Below are 18,063 nucleotides of genomic sequence, written 5' to 3'. Positions count from 1 at the left end.
ACAGGTGGGTAAAGTGTCAAAATTTAAACCACGGGTAGGCACATCAAATTAGAGGCAAACTATAGGCGGGTAAAGTGTAATTATCCCTTAAATCAAATACTAACAAGAAGAATGAAGAACAATGAACCCAATCTAATCATCAAACCCAAATCAACCCAAATTCATCACAATCACCCAGCACCATCAACACAACCTAATCGCCCAAATTCATCAAACCTCAAAGAAATCATCAAACCACAGAGAAAACCCAAATTCAACAACTCAGAGATCATCAAACCCAGCACCATCAGATCTACTACAAATCCAGGCCATCGAAGTCTTCATGTTCTTCCCCAACTACTACAATCAAACCCAAATCTCAAAACCACCACCACCGCCGACCCACACAATCAAACCCAAATCCCACCACCATTAACCAACACAATCATACCACCACCACCCCACCGATCTTATAATGCACACAGATTGCTCCCTCATCGAACAGCCATACCACCACCCCCTCCCCTTATATAAACCCACCAACCTTCTATCCCATCTTCCCATCAAAAACAAAAACAACCAATCAAACCCTAAAAAAAAAAAAAACAAAGAATCAAAGAGAGAGAGAGAGAGAGAGAGAGAGAGAAAAGTCAGGAAGAGGAAAAGGAGGCAAGAGTTTGGGAAAGGGAGGAGTGAAACAACACAGTAAGGTTTTAAGGGATAACATGATTCGCGATGCTCAAGATCTGCTTGGAGAATGTGATTCGTGATGCTATGACCTATACCGAGCACGCTCACCGCAAGACTATTACTGCCATAGATGTTGTTCATGCTTTGAAGAGTCAGGGCAGGACTCTCTATGGTTTTGGAGGTTGAGGAGGATAGAGTTAGGGTTTAGTATTTGGGTTATGTTCCAAATTTGGGTTTTTTTTTTTTTTGTAATTGGCAATTGATTATTAATCGATTGATTTTCATGCTATTCTCTTCCAATTATTTTGAATAGAATCTTAGAAGACGTCTTTATAGTTTCATTATGAGTGTTTTAATTAGCTAAAAGTTCTACACAAATTGGTCACCAGCAGCTTTAAGGAACATATGAAATATATATATTTGTGAACAGAGAGCTTCAATCTTTAAATCTAAAAAAAGTAAATTTTTTTTTGTTTTTTGTTTTTTAATTTAAATTAAAATTGAGGAATTGATTTTTTTTAATTTTTATTAATTTCAATCTGACATGGCATTTAAAAAATGCTAAATAAATTTTTTTAATAATATTTTAATGGCCATGTCAACAAGTAGGGCACTTCGTCTGCCACACAGGAGGTTTCCGTTAGTGGGTTGACGACAATGACCAAAATAGAATTGATTTTCTTTTTTTAAGGACTGCATTAGTAGCAAAATCAATTTAGGGACCAAAGTGAAAATTAACCCAAAATATAGGGGCCGAAAATGTATTTTCACCTTAAATATATTATTTTCAAGTAAAACGGTTGTTTTTTGGGCCTTTTGTACATGAAAGTTCAAAATAGCATGTATAAAACACCTTTGAACGTTTAGACCCCCCAAAAAACAAATTACCAATTCAATCTTAATATCAAACAAAGTATGTGCGAAAAATGAACATAAGCTTATAACAGAATTGATAAACAATCTAAACCAAATAAAATCATATCCACAGTAGAAATTAAAGGGCAAAGATTAAGAGAAGAGAGATGCAAACACAAGGACAACACAACGATGTGTTATCGAAGAGGAAACCGAAGCCCTCGGCATAAAACCTCTCCGCCGCCCTCCAAGCAGTCAATAATCTACTAAAGAATGTAGTTGGGATACATGAATAGCAGAAGACCCTCCAAGCCTAATCTATCTAGTGTACCTAAGCCTTCCAAGCTCCTACTCCAACAAAGTTGCGTCGAACCTATTTCTTCTTTAGCTTACCAGATTCTGCTACAGCCCATAGCATCAATCAATATGAAATTGGTCCCTTCTTAACTGCTTCCCAAAGCACCAAATAGCCTTCTCACAGATATAGGTATAGTGAGAAAAGGTTTTGGTAATGTACCTCTCAAGGATGTAACAATGGAGAGGAAGAGAGTAGAGGAATTTGAAGAGTCTCTATGTGAAGATTGTGGATGAGTCAATCTTGTTTTTCTCTAGGGTTTCTCTCTCAAAAATTCTCTCTAGAAGTTCTCTACATTTCGTGGGTATAAGGGGTATTTATACTAGAGTGAGAATGGAATGCGAAGAGTCAAGATTTTCTAAATAGAGCTGGCTGGCGACTTGGCCTCACGACTTGATTGAGTCGCGAGTTCAAGTCGCAAGCAAACAGAATGGCCAGACTGGACTTTTTGTCCTATAGTGCTCCAGCTGAAATGACTGTTCGTCTTCTCTGCATGCTTTACTCGTGTGCATCATCTGGCATCTTGCAAGCCGCGAGCCACCCACGAGATCCAACCGCGAGTCCCTGCTTCACTGCACAGTCTTGAGCATTTCTTCTCACTTTCTCACACACTACCCTTACATGAATCCCACCTAAATACAGGGTTTCTAAGTGCTGAAATACAAATAAATTGGCATGGAATAAAGCCAACAAAATGGTTGATAAATTTCAACCTTATAGTACAATAAACTATACCAATCCAACCACAACTAGTGCGAACCACCTGGAACAAATTGAAGCATGATGGGTTAGCTACCTTCCATAAAAGTGGTTGACAATATTTTCTACGGAATGGGAGAAATGAATTTTTCAAGAATAGTGCTATTAAATTTTTTGCATTGTGTCCCCTCCGTCCTAGATATAATATCTCGATAATTATAGCTCCAAATCTCATGAGGTCAGATCCTATGGAAACTAGACATCCAGAACTTTCCAAAAACACTAATTTTAAAGAAATATGAGCTACCAAAGGCCTCCAAACAGCAGCCAAAATCAGGGTCAAAAAGTGGAAAATACTTATTTTGAAAGTTTGGTTCCTTTAAAGTTTTGTTCAAGAAATTGCTTATCTTTCCAAAAGAAAATTAGATGGTTCTTTTGATACAAGTTTTTTTTTGAACATTTTGGAATTGCACTTATTTTTTATAGGTTTGTGTTTATGGTTCATTTCCATTGAACCAACAGATCCCTATTAAGCTAATATATTCTCCCCTCCCATTTGCACTAATGTTTTAGTTCATTGTGTTCGTGCATGAGAATGAAAATGAGAAGAATAAAGTGCTAAAATGTAACATCTCTCATCTCCTATCTTTTATTTTATGTACATAATCATATGTTGAGTATGTAATAAATAAATACTCACATGTTAGCTATACTTTTTTTTTTTATTGCATCGTAGTAAATTCTTTTAAATGCTATATATATTGTTTGTACAAAAATTCATCAAAATCAAACGCCAAGTATTTAATTTGTTTTCCCTAAAATGTTAACATTAGAATTAAATTAAAAAATGTACTATCTTTTGGATAGGCGGTGTAGGGTGCCCAGTGGCAAAGCCAGGAATTTTTACCAGGAGAGGCCAAGGTAAATACAATAAAGTTCTTAAGTTAACTAAAAAAAAAACTAACATATTTTTATTTCATAAATTAAATTTAACTGAACAAAGTTGTGCCCTATTCTCTTTCATGACATTAAAATAATTTGTAATTGAATTTGAACTAAATTCCTTAGCAATCGCTTTATAGGAACAATATTTGTTTCTTTAGGTTCAAATCTTTGAGTTGTTCTAGGTGTTTCAGCAATTGCAGTTTCAACATTTGAGATAGAAGATTGGATATTAACCTCTGAATATAAAAACCTTTTTCTTTTAAAAGATTCAAGCTAGTTCTTTGTAAATTATTCACAACTAGAAAATATGAATATTGAATTTTATAATCTTCAATTCCGGAGAATAAACAAGTCTAAAAATCATTTAATTTAATTGCTCAAGCTACTACTATCAATTAAACAAAAAATTAACAAAAAAGTATTATTTTTTTCAAAAAATAAAAACAAAAAAGTATTATTATCAAATTATAATAAATTGCTATAGTACTGTTAAAAGAGTCTATTGATAAATTGCTTAATTGAAACCACAAACTCAATCAAACCATAATATTTATTATCTGTACATTTTTCTATATTAGCAAAACGTCAAAGACTACATTACTCTTCTATCCAGAAAACTTGAACTTGTCTCAAGCAAAAGTTAAATAGTAGCAAAAAGGATCAAAAAGAAAAACTTGAAGTTGCAGCAGAGAACGAGAGAGAGACGTATGGCTCATCACTTAGGCTTCGTTTGAGAGTTCATAAGGGAATGGAATAGAAGAGAATGGAATGAAATGATCATAAGGAAATGGAATGGAAGGAAAGGAATGGAATGTATTTAAGTAAGGGAAAAGAATAAAATGGAATGGAATTAAATAACCTTGATATGATGTTTTAAAATTAAGGAATGGAAAAGAATGAAAATGAATGGAATATAAGTAATCTTGTTTGGGAGTTGTAAAGTTGTAATTTACAACTATTTTATGTTGGCTTTAATTCCGTGCCAAATTTGATTGTAATTTCTTCAATCATATTTCCTTGTATTTATGTGGGTTTTTAATTGTAAGGGATAAGTGTGAGAGAGTGTGAAGACTCAAGCTTAAAAGGATGAACAAGCGGATTTCACAAGTGCCTCACGAGAAGCTTACCCGCGAAAGAGCCAAGTGTAGAGCACATGACTGGAAAATGAAGAGTCATTCCAGCTTGGAGGTTTTTGCGAATGTCTTGCGGGAAGGGTCATCCCGCGAAGTACTCGCAAAACTCTCTGTTTGACAAAAAGTTGTGTTTTGCTTTACCAAGTCTTAACCCACATTATATATACCATTATTACCCACAAATTGTAAGGAGTGTTTTTTAGAGAGAAAACCATAAAAAATACGCTTGAGAGTTAGAGATTGTTATACCCACAATTATCTACACATTTCCTTGTAGTTTTCGTCAACTTCTACCTCTCCATCTCCATATCCTTGAGAGGTTGATAGCTCAAACACTTACCACACCCATTCTGAGTGTCAAGTGAGATTTTGATGTTGTTGAGAAGTATTGGAAAGAGCCATTTATTGGCGGATGCAATCGGGCTGAATTGCGGGATTTGGAAAGCAAGAGAAAACAAGGTTCTAAGAAGCCAGTTGGTAGCAGAAGCATGGAGGGCTCAAGTATAAGGGGTAGACTAGGCTTGGAGGGTCTTTTATTATTCATATACTCAAACTTTATTCTCTAGCGGATCGATTTCGACTTGGAGGGTCGCAGAGAGGTTTTTTGCTGAGTTTTTCAGTTTCCTTTTTGATAACACATCTTGGTCTTATCTTGTGCTTACATCTCTCTTCCCTACTCTTTAAACTTCTCTTTTATTGTTAATAATGGATGAATATGGCTTAGGGTAGTGTTATCGGTTATTTGCGCTCATTTACTCTTATTCTGCACTTAGCTTAAGTTAGAGTAAAAGCAATCTAGCCGTATTTTTTAATTGGGGGTCTGAACAAGCTCTTGTGTTTTCACACAAATCCGAACTTTTAGGAGTAACATGAAAGGAATGGAATAAAATTATTTTATAACAATACTACTATTAAACCCCTATTTTAAAATAAAAGGGTTGAATATATAGAGGTATTTTGGGAGTTTTAGTAAAAAAATCATTAAATCTAATTTTATTTCCTCCCATCCCTCCCAATTTTAGGGGGAATGAAAAGTGAGGTTTTAAGGAAATAGAGAGGAATGATTGTTTCCTCCTACCCATTACATTCTTTCCCACTTAAACTCCCAAACAAGGAAAGGAAAGAATATTCTTAAATTATTCTTTCCATTCATTTCCATTCCGTTCTATTCCATTTCCTTCTCCCAAATGAGGCCTTAAACTCAACTGCTTAGAACTTCGATGGCATCAAAGACTTAAAGGGATCACTAATCGGTGTCCCACTTGCACGGTTTTAGATGACAGTGTAATGACAATTTGTTTTTTTGTAATAAATTTAGATTTTATTTTAAGGGTAAAGGCCCGTGACTTGAGAAGTTTGGGTAGTGTTTTGTAAAGCTGATTTCAAGATTTATGTGCATTTATTTGGATTTTAGAGTCCTAATTTAATTAGCACTAATAATCCTAATTAAGAAGGGATTTAACCACCGCGTACCTTTGGTATGGTAGTCACTCCATAAGTATAAATGCTTGTGGGATGTGAGGGGCAAGGGCTGGGGTTCAAGTTTCCAAAAGGGAGTTTCACATAAATATACATTTAGATTAGGTTAGAGTATAAATTCTATCTTGTATTAAAAAAAAAAAAAAAAAAATGGATTTGAGTTTTTTTTTTTTTTTTATGCAAATTTGTTTATGGGCCAAAGTCCATAGAACAGTTTGGAAGTTTTTACTTCTTAGGACTGAAATGTGCATACATTTTTTTTTTTTTTTTGTCAAAAATCTTAGGGGGAGCCAGTGGTTAAGTTCTTTCCTAATTTTTAAGATTATTTTTTTTAAAGTACTATTATTAACGTAAACTTTCAAAACTTAGGGGGCATGGCCCCCCAGCCCCTCTAGCTTCACCAGTTGGGGTGCCTAATATCTTCTCTTACCATAACCAAATTTCTGAGTTCAAGAATCCTTGGTTCGAATACATTGGTTTGCCTTAATTAATTTAAAGACTCTTGAATTGATTTTAGATCAATTAAGTGAAACAAATTAGATATAAAGGTGATCAATCACATCTTTAACTCGTCTTTGACTTCAATTAACAAAAATACAAACAAACAAACAAACAAATAAACAAAACAGAAGAACTAACACTTATTTGAGTAAGCCCAATATTTGTATAATATTTTGCCCTGCGGGGCATTCAAGAACATGATGCTTACGGTCATGAGGAGAATTTGACAACAAAAGACAAGATTCCAAAGTTGTTGTGTGAGATTGCCAAAATAAGTGGGAAAGCCTTCTCATGCATGTGAGATATATATATATATATATATATATATATATATATATATATATATATATATATATATATATAAAATTTAAGAAATATTATTTGAGTTCGTAAAGAGTGACAATATTATTATTTTTTTATTAAATACAAACATTATTCAGAGAAATAAAAGAAAAAAATAGAGAATAAATTATCTTAAAGTTTATAGTTTGGAGATGGTTCGATGCTATTAGATAATTCAACATGGGTATCATCCATAATCTGTCATCACTATTTCTTGAGGAAATTCTTAAACCAATGGGCTGACAATTTGGGATGTCTATTTAGCTCATTTTTGTAGTCTATATAATTGATGCCAAATCTAACGGTGTAACCTACATCCCACTCAAACTTGTCCAACAATGAAAACACAAAGAATCCTTTCACATTAACACCGTCCCTACAAAAAAAAAGGATAAATTGGACTTTAGCCTCATCAAATTTTATTTTTTCACAATTTTTAATATGGCATATTGTTATTGGTAATAATAAAACAATATTAAATAGTGGATCTATGAGAGAGAGAGAGAGAGAGAGAGAGAGAGAGAGAGAGATCTTAATTGCTTACTTTTTGTTTTGGTTTTTTTTTTTTTTTTTTGAGAAGGTTCTTAATTACTTACTTGATAGCACTAAGAAGATAGTGAAGATGACTATAGTAATAATCAATTCTATGGTAGTCTTCAAGGGCTTCCTCAAGTGACAAGGAGGCATCATTGAATTCATCAACTCCTATAATATAGTGGCAGATTTTTAGATTTAATTAGACACCAAATTATCATTCCTTTCAAATTTTGTATTTCTACAATTAGTATCATAACTTTATGTGACCATGATTGGAAAGTAAAAAAGAAAAGTACCATTTGCGGTAATATAAATTAGTGGGTTGTGATACTTTCTCTTTGTGTATAATAGAAGGTCTCGAATTCCAGTTGGATAGACATAGAGCCAATTTGAAGCAGCCTGAAAATTCATTTTAAAGAAAATGGAGTTTGTCATAAGAATTTTCAAGAAGTGTTCCAAAAATACTTCAAATTTGTGAAGTACTACTGCTATTTTGGTTTGCCAACATATAATTAGACAAAAGAGAATGATATTTTCCAAGCATACAAATATAATCTTATGTATGTCATACGCACCTCTGGACCGATGGGGATCCCATTGCGTTCAGCTACCACAACAAAAGTCAAAAAAAAAAAAAAGAGCATGGTCTTGTTAGTACATACATACATACATACATATACATATATATATATATATATATATATATATATATATATATGAGTTAGATAAGAAAATGTGAATCATAGCTCCAAATGCTTGAGTTTGTACAAGAAAGATCAGCTTGCGAATCTGTTATGTAGCTTGTGTTTTCAGCTTTGGAGTAATCTGAATAGGCTGCATAGTTAGCAGTGAAGTAGTTTAGCCCTAGAAAATCAAATGAACCATTTACTAGCTTGGATTGCTCTTTCGTCAATTTGGGTAATCGATCGCCAACTAGACATCGCATGCTATGTGGATAGTCACCAGTGGTCAGGGGATCCATAAACCTGCCACAATTCTATTCTTTGTAAGCAACTACTACCAGTCAAATAGAAGTCTGAAACAAATTAAGAATTGTGTAGTTCAATTAAATTAAAGATATGGCAAGACTGGTAGTAGTTCAATTAGTTTAAAGGAAAACTTCATCTCACTACCAATAAACTTGAAATAATAGCAAGATAAAAATAAATAATAAATAAAAGAAAAGAAAGAGAAAAGAAAAGAAAAAAGATATGGGAAAATTTTTAGATAATCTTGAGGGCATTGTATAAAAATAAAAATGAACTCAATATAAGATTTATAGACTAGAAAATTCTAGATTAATTTTGGTAAATAAAATAAAAGCTTTTTTTTTAAAATGGATTAGTTTTCTATTTTTAGGAACATGTATCTTGAATATGCTTTGAATTAATGAACTACTATGGTACAAGAGATATATGAGGAAACAATAATGCATTAATTATTTATATAAATTTATCTATTTTTAGGAAAATGTATCTTGAATATATTTTGATTTATGGAGCTATGTTAAATTATATACTTATAAATGCAGGAGGGTAGGGGGAAATGAAATTCTATGGGAATATCTCCCAGCTTCCCCTTCCTTTGCCAATGCCTAGTTTACTTGTTTAATAAAAATGCATGTACCTACAGATTTGGTTCTCATAATTAGACTAACAATAATTCTAAAATAACATATCAAAGTGTGTCATTATTATGTACTAGTCCTGCTGACATTACAAAGACAATTTTTTCTGGCTAGATTGATGACCAATAGATCGATTTGAGCTTATTAGATCATGATGCTAATTGTAATGTATTAGTACCAGTATGCAAAAGTATATTTAAGCCAAAATGTTAAAGGGATATTGATAGTGATGAACAGCAAAAGAAAAATTGCTTATAGTTCTAGTATACTTACCATCCATACATGAAATCAAGCGCTGTTCGGGCGGCAATTTTGTCTTGCCTCGCATCAGAAAATGGCACCATCCAGTTTACAGCTACGGTTATACCTATAATGCCTTTCTGTGCTGCCTACACATAGCAAAATCTTGCTTAATTATATATAGATACTAAAGCTAAGAGAACTGTATTTTTGTCAACTAACTAAATTAACAAAAAATAACAAAAAGTTAATTTAAAGTTCAAACCCACACTAACCAAAAAGAGAAATGTTTACTCTTACGAAGCAATTTAATTTGCAAATTTTGAAGTTTTTAAAATGAAGTAACTTAGATTGTCTTTTGGATAAAATGAATGGAGTTCATTTTAAAATAAAACAAGAAATAATACAGCCTGTTGAACCTGATATTTTTGCTTGTATACTTTGACAGCAGATGCATGAGCAAGAAGATGATTGTGTGACACCAAATATGGCTCTGTCCCGGAATCTCCATCGATGCAACCTAATTGTTGCCAATCAGAACATCGACCTGGTGCTAACGCCCCGTATGCATAACCACCTAGACTGTAGCCCCATGGATCATTTAGTGTGGTCCAATGCTTAACTCGATCACCAAATTCCTTAAAGCAAAGCTCAGCATAATCCCGAAAATCATCCCTAGACGTAACCATACAAAAGTCCCCAAACTATTTAGAAATTGGCCTTACACTAATTAATTGAGCATTTACACGTTGAGCGCGAAATTTTTAGCTAGCCTAATTCAGTTATATGACCTAGAAGGTATAAATATCCAAATAGCAAAAAGCTTTTATACATATTAAATCCATATTTGTCATTTTAATTTTTTATTTTAATATATTTTTAATTTAGTCATTTCGTCTAAATTGCTCTAATCTTGTCATTAGTTAATGGACAAAACTTAGGTACAGTATCTTAGATGTTGTTCCTTAGGTTCTCATCTTAAGATTTAGCCATGTGACTACTTAACTAAAAAATACACTTCCATCCCATAAAAAAAAATTCACATGGCAGAATCTTAAAAGATGAATCTAAGGAACAACACCTAAATATTTTACCTAAGTCTTGCTCTTAGTTTTATATATATAGAGAGAGAGAGAGAGAGAGAGAGAGAGAGAGAGGGATGGGTTCAAGTTACACAAGGTGTAACTCTTTAGAGTTATACTTTTTCTAAACCATTGGATTTAAGTAGATCCAACGATCAAAAAAGACACTCATTAATGCTAATATTCTAATTAGAATATCATTAATTACCTCTTATTTATTGCATTCCATACCTATCTCTAAACTTAAAAAAGCACAAAAAAGTATACATCTCTCTCTAATTTTTTTCCACCGTTTCTCAAAAAAAAAAAAAAATTTCCTCCACTGCACGTCTCTTTGTCTCTCTATCTCTTTCTCCTCCACCGCTCTTCCACCTTCACGGCCAGGTCGCCGGCAAAAAAAAAAAAAAAAACTGCTGGTTGCACAACTGGATAGTCTTCCACTTTTTGAAGTTGTCAAGTACAATTTCGTTACCCACTTCATATGGTTTCTTTTTGAAGTTGTCAAGTACAATTTCGTTTCCCTTCACTGTCACATCTCCATCGCTACATTGTTCATTTTCTTCATATGGTCCAACATCGCAGATCTTTTCAAATGGTACTTCGTTTTTTCGCTAACTAGATAATGTATATGCTAAAACATTGCAGATCTTTACAACTACTGCATTTGTAAACGGATTTTGTATCAACATTGTAACACTAGTTCAATATCCACACCAATACTTGTGATGAATCTTGGTATGGTATTTTTTTTTTTTTTTTTTTGTATTAAAAACCCATAAAAAATTCACTAGGCATGCCACAAATGGAGTTCGAATTACGTTGATGATTAAACCAATACACACACTTCACCCTAAAAAACAAAGATATAATTTGACATTCATAAGTATAATTCAATATTGAGCTATGTCATATATTTCAAAATCAAGAATTTTCCATTGAGGTGTTTGATAAAAAAAAAAAAAAATAAAAAAAAAAAAAAAAAAAAACTAATTACATAGGATGAGCATTTTTTTTTCTTGAGAAAGTTTGTCCAACGCATTTCCTTTATCTTAACTATTAAATTTTCCCTTGTTATAACTAGTTGTGCACAACTGGTTGTGCAACTAGCGGCTTTTTTTTTTTTTTTTTTCTTCCGGTGACCTGATTATGGAGGTGGAAGAGTGGTGGAGGAGAAAGAGATAGAGAGACATGCAGTGGAGGAATTTTTTTTTTTTTTTTTTGAGAAACGGTGGAATGCAATAAATAAAAGATAATTAATGAGATCCTAATAAGAATATTAGCATTAATTAGTGTATTTTTTGACCGTTGAATCTATTTAAAATGGTTTAGAAAATGTGTAACTTAAACTCATCTCATATATATATACACACATATATACATATATCTATTCTTTCAAAACAATATCATTTTAGTGGACTTACTTGGAGCGCCTTGGAAGAAGGGTTATATTGCAAATGAATGGAGGTTAAATGTCTTATTGAAATTGTAGGTTAATATTATTTTGACATGTCATATCACAACTACACATAAAAAATTGTAATGATTAAGTCTTAGCAAATGATATCAAAATCAATATTTTTGTTAGACAATGAGCTAGCAACCTCACAAATAAGTCATTAATTTAAAAAAAAGAAAAAATCATCAAATGGCCCCGTTTTATTCAAGAGTGTGTAGTACAAAGAGTCCAAATCTTCTGCCTCACTTTTTCTGCTCCACTCTATACTCCACCAATAAAAACTTGCCACGTGTTCACCTAAGTAATTAAATATTATCATTATTGACTTATTAATGCTACCGTTATTAATTAATAGTACTATTTAATTAATTAGGTGAACACGTGGCAAGTTTTTATTGGTGGAATATAGAGTGGAGCAGGAAAAGTGAGACAGAAGATTTGGACTCGTAGTACAAATATGTGTGCTATATGTATAAGTAAACAAGATGGGTCTAAGGCCCACAACCACAGCCTATTACACGTTAACATATTCCTTATTGAAAATGGTTCACTAATTAATTTAAATTTTAAAAATCATCATGATAAATTTTTTGAAATTTATATTAATCAGAATTCCAATGAAAAAGAAATGGTCAATCATAAGTTAAAAATTAACCACTTACACAACATGAGAGCTTAAAAAACCACCATACTCATCTTCCAATGCCTGAGGAAGATCCCAGTAGAAGAGGGTCACAAAGGGTTGTAGACCTGCATTTAATCATTGCAAACAATAGCGAATTAAGAGCGCATGATAAGTTGAAGACACATGATGGAATTTAAGAATGCATCATGACCATTGGCTAGTAGCTCATTGATTAGGTTGTTGTAGTATTTGATTCCTTCTTTGTTCACACCCTCGCATAGTTTTCCTTCTGAAATTAGTCCCACAAATAAGATTGTTAAGAACATAATATGGTCATAAAACAGTAGCCATTCCATTCCAATTTAAGATGTTTACTTCGTGGTGCAAATTTTTATGTTCTTTTGATCATTAGATGGATCTAACCTTTTAGATTAGAAAATAGAGGACTGTGAAAAGGACAATCTTACTTGGTAGTACTCGGGACCATGAGATTGAGAATCTGTATGCATCTAAACCCATCTCTTTCATAATCCCAACATCTTCCTGCAATGTATAGCAAAAAAGATATAAAAATTGTTTTAAAAAATCTAAATGAAGATTTCTAATATTGTGATTATCTTGTATTTTATTAAATGTGCTTACTTCTTTTGAATAGAAGACAGTACAATGTGGCAAACATAATTGGGCCCAAAATAATGTAAAAGACAAAACACACTACTCATTAGGAACTTTTTGATTTACTCTTTGATAATTCGTTGCAATAAGCAGGGGAGGGGTGATTTGAATTATACTCTTTTCAGAACCTGACCGGACCGGGAGGTCGGACCATGAAAACTAGGAACTGGGATGAAAACTAGTTTTTTAAGCATAAAGGACCGTATTTTTAGTTAATTCCGTGAACTCCTAAAACGGGGGTTGGACCGCACGAACTAGTGTCAAGAATCGTGTGGTCCAACCCCTTAGCAATTTTTTTTTTTTTATAAAAACAAGTTAACACAATTTTATTCTACTTAATTAAATTATTCATCTCTTACAAGGAATAAAAAAAAATATATAATTAAAATCCTTCAAAGATATTCAACTTTACTTCACAAATTAATCAGAAATTTTAATATTTTCATGGTTATTATTTTATTTTATTAACTTTCTTATTTAATTATTAAATAAGCTTGAAAATCATTAAATTTCCCTCACATATATAGATATATTAGTCAATTTTGTTATTTTTATAAATTTAATATCCATATTAGGCTTTAATTAATTATTAAATTAATTATGACATCATCACAGTTCGACCCCGGTTCAACCTCGGTTCGACCTCAAAAACCTTGAACCTCTCCCTTTTACGGTTCAATGAACGGTCCGGGTTTCAAAACCTTTTAACTTATAAAAGAAACTTAAAATAAACAAAGCTATATTATTGGGCTACAAAACTTTTGACATTCACGACTTCCTTTTGACATTCACGACTTCTATGCTAATTAATATGAGTCGCTTCCTTTTCAATTTTCATTATGAACATGGAGTAACATACCTTGTACCGATGATATTGATCAACAGCTACATCTCCATTGCTACCATCCTTTATCCTACCTACAAATTCATAATAAGTTAATATTGTATTTATAGAACACCAAAGGTTTTTTTTTTTTCCCCCCCTAAGAACTAGTCATTTGAGCCGTAAAAAATAGAAATGTTTACACTCTATAGTGTTCTTCTTCTCCTTCTTCTTTTTCTTTATTTATTTATTTCTCTATTTTTTTGTTTAAAGAAAATCAATTAGGAGAAAAGTATCCTCAAAGTCGGGTTTGGCTTACCTCTAATACTTTTTAAAAAAGAATCTCATTTTGTTTTAACGAGAGACTGTCACATCACCTACTAACTAAATAAAAAGTGGAGATTAAAACTTAATACCATTTATCAATGTATATTTAAAACAAAATGACATGTCCGCTAAAAAAGTACTAAAGGTAAGCCAAACTTCTAAAAGTCTATCATAATTGTTAAAACAAATTAAATGGTGTAGATATTGTCAGCTTATCAATATTTATATAAACATTGTTAGTATTATTTTGATATTTATTTAAGTTATTAATTATGTAACAAAATCTAAATAACTTATTGTTGAAATTGTAAAAAATCTTAGAATGAAATTACACTAAAAATTTTAGAGAATTTCAAATTTCTAAACAACAATACTATCAAATTTTATGAGTTTACTATATGTTAAAATTCTAATTATCTCAACAGATAAAATTTCAAATGATTTAATAAGAGATCAATGGTTCAATCCTCATCAATACCAAAAACAAATTGGTGTCTTGGTTTAATGATAGAAAACACAATCATCAGAAGCTAATGGATGTCATAAATTAAAACTCCATAAAATATATATATATATATATATATATAAATCCTCCCGTCACTCATTGCATGAACCATGAAGCCATGGCTTCCTATAAGTGTTGGACCCTGACTTTTAAAACAAGGTCAAATCCTCTTTATTAAAAATGAATTTATTTTATGTTTTAAATTAAATATCATCATAAATCTAAAGGGGGACCAACTAATGGCCTTTACTGGGTCAATGGTCACAACATTCGTTAAAGCATCCACAATGGTGCTAAAATACTAAGAGCAACCACATCAGTTCTTCTATTTTACACATCTATTTTTACACTAAAAACCTACTTTTTATATTTTACATATCCACTTTTATAAAACACCCACATCAGTTTATCTATTCTATCACCTCTATTAATTAAATAATCAATTTTCTCACATTTTTTATTATTTCTCTTAACTGCCAGAGCTATACGCGCGCACTCTCTCTCTCTCTCTCTCTCTCTCTCTCTCTCTCTCTCTCTCTTCCCATTTCAGATCAACTCTCCATTTCGATCAACTCTCCCTAGCTCTGACCCGCTCTGATCCACGAGCTCTGATCTACTCTCCCTAGCTCTGATCCACGCTCTGATCTAATCTCCCTAGCTCCGATTCGCTCCGATCCGATCAAGCACCAATTGTTCCAATCAAGCGCCGATCTGTGTGTTGTGTATCTCTGTTTTTTTTTTTTTTTTGAGCAAGTATATCTCTATGTTAATTTGTCTGTGTGGATGTGTTTGTGTATGAGTGTGTTTGTGTGCATATGAGGAAAAAGAAGAAGATGAGGAGAGAACTGAGTTTGTTAAGCACGGATAAGAGAGAGAGAAAAAAATTAGCGAACGAAAAAATAATAAAATATTATATGAACGAGCTATAGTAACCGTGTATATTTACACAGTTATTGAAGCTCGTGGATGAATTTGTAAAATTTTACCCAATTTTACACCCACTGATGTAGATATTTTTTTTTATCAAAATATGTAAAATGAAAATTTTTTTATATTATAGAAGGTTATAAGAAAACTTACGTGGTTGCCCTAAAAAGCTATTTTTGGCTGAAAGCTAAAAACAAATTAGTAATTTTGTTATTTTACCTCTTATTAAAATAATGTTTTTTTTTCTCTTCCCGTTACAGACTCCCATGGTTTCCCAAGCTCTTGGTTCTCTTCCTCCATCTCCCCTGCCAAGCTCCGACCATCTTTCTTCCTCAACTTGCCGCCGACCCAAGCCCCAAGTCCCAAGCCTCCATCGTTGAACCATTTTTGGCGTTTGTGTTTCTGTTTCGGTATGGGTTTCGGCATTTGTGTTTGTGTTTTAGAGTGGATTTTGGGCTGAGTTTTGGGTTGTGTTTCTGTTTCGGTATGTGTTTCGGCGTTTTGTGTTTGTGTTTCGGCGTGATTTCGGGCTGGGTTTCGGGTTTCGTTTGCGTTTCGGGTTTGTGTTTCAGGTGTGGGTTTCGGCCTCTCTCTGTGTTTCGGGCTGGTTGTTCTCGATCTGTTGGTTTTAATCTGGGTTGCTCATATTTTTGCTCTTTTTTTGGTTTTTCTGATCTGGTTTTCTGCTCGTTTTTGCTCATATTTCTGATCTGTTTGTTTTTCTCATCTGGTTTCGATCTGCGTTTTTTTTGTTTCAATCGGGGTTGCTCATATTTTTCTTTAACGGTGGCTGTGGTTGTGTTTTATCCGTTAAATATTATGTTAAAAGTTAAAATAAAACTATTATATTTTATAAGGTGAGAAGATATAAGAGATAAAATAACTTTTAGTTGAACTACCTTCTCAGTTTTGGAGTGTTTTGTATGCTCTGACATTGACTCCTGTCATTTTCCTTACCGAGTATGTTATTTTCCGTAATTTTTTTTTTTTTGGTCATTTTAAAAACAGTAAGCCTTTAGACACACAATATTACACAAAAACATTGGCGATAATGCTAACACTATATACTTTCACATATTTCTTCACAACTATCTTATGTGATAAGTTGTAATTGATTATGTGTCATTATCACATAAATTTACAATTTTTCTCTACACTTTACAATCTGTCACGCAGGACAATTAACACAAAGTGTATGTAAAACTGTGGAATATTAAACATTATGAATACTCTAGTGCCCAAGAGCTAGTTAAAAGTCAAGGCTAGTGAAAAGAACAATGCTATAAGCACAATAAATTTCATAACTTTTTTTCACACTTGGTTGAGTTGGTAGAATATAATTAAAGGTAACATCAATGTCATTTGGGACTATCGTTAACATCACTTTATGGCATATCAATTATAGATGGCCACCTCAACATATGTGAAATTTGTTGTCAAATTTGGTGTACACTTTCTCCGGTGGAAAACAGGAACAAAGAAAAAAAAATTATGACGCCAATACTTGTACAGAGAGTTGAGCATCTAGAATGGAAAGACAAACTAGTACGTACTTAATATTTCATTGATAACTCAACTTTCAAGTGTCATAAGTTCTACTCATAAATAAAAAAATTTCATATCGTTGGAGAGAGAGAGAGACCTGGATATCTATGAGTGTAAGTGTCCCATATACTTGGTCCTTTACCATCTTCTTTTGCTGCACCTTCTTGCTGGAAATTTGAAAGAACACACATGTGCACATAATTATATTCATCATATGCTTGACATCTCAGGACATTTGAATAAAAATTATGATACAAATTAGCATAGAGAAAATTGTGACTTAATTACCTGATAAGCTGCTGATGCTGCTGTCCCAAAAATAAAACCTCTTGGAAAACTACTCCGATTGAGTGAAGTAGTGTCATAGCTTTGTGTAACACCAATGACATTAATCAATAAGCCAAGAAGAGCTAGGAGGCCTAAGATTGGATAGCCTTGAAATGCCATTATTGATTTTGATTATAATGTGTAGCACTAGCTGCAATCTGCTGGCTTTTTATATAAGAAGTGAGGAATACTGTAATCTAATTTATCTAAAAAGAAAAGAAAAAAATCAAATGAGCGAAAAAGACATGGAAAAGGACAGGCAATATTTTAGTTATTATAGTAGTCTTCAACTGATTGTGTGACATTGTACGTACAATTATAGATATCCTCCAAGTTATAAAAGATTCTTTCCATTAAACCAAAAAAAAAAAAAATGTCCCCCAAAAAGA

The 18,063-nt window shown here is 32.6% G+C and overlaps 1 protein-coding gene across 1 annotated transcript; it reads right to left on the bottom strand.

The window, feature by feature from the left end:
* Nucleotides 1–7,027: 7,027 nt before the first annotated feature.
* On the bottom strand, nt 7,028–17,817 carry LOC142606650 (beta-glucosidase 12-like). The gene is made up of 13 exons (XM_075777978.1): nt 17,636–17,817; nt 17,445–17,514; nt 14,080–14,138; nt 13,013–13,088; nt 12,757–12,834; nt 12,583–12,670; nt 9,802–10,057; nt 9,416–9,531; nt 8,284–8,501; nt 8,091–8,122; nt 7,812–7,914; nt 7,575–7,683; nt 7,028–7,354 (listed from the first exon to the last, which is right to left on the bottom strand). Exons 1-13 carry the CDS (start codon nt 17,792–17,794, stop codon nt 7,186–7,188), a joined length of 1,533 nt encoding a protein of 510 aa, XP_075634093.1. The 5' UTR covers nt 17,795–17,817; the 3' UTR covers nt 7,028–7,185.
* Between the last annotated feature and the right edge of the window lie 246 nt (nt 17,818–18,063).

This window comes from Castanea sativa, chromosome 8 (genome assembly GCF_040712315.1).
Source record: "Castanea sativa cultivar Marrone di Chiusa Pesio chromosome 8, ASM4071231v1".
NCBI lineage: Eukaryota > Viridiplantae > Streptophyta > Magnoliopsida > Fagales > Fagaceae > Castanea > Castanea sativa.
Note: the sequence above shows the minus strand (reverse complement) of the source record. Positions and strands in the feature narration are given on the sequence as shown.

Bases quoted from the DNA above. Each gene is read 5' to 3' on its own strand.
- LOC142606650 (XM_075777978.1), bottom strand. From the start codon at position 17,794: ATGGCATTTCAAGGCTATCCAATCTTAGGCCTCCTAGCTCTTCTTGGC. The intron at 13,089-14,079 runs GTATGTTACTCC...TATACATTGCAG, and splicing joins ATCAATATCATCGGTACAAG to GAAGATGTTGGGATTATGAA. The intron at 8,502-9,415 runs GTAAGTATACTA...GAATTGTGGCAG, and splicing joins CTTGATTTCATGTATGGATG to GTTTATGGATCCCCTGACCA.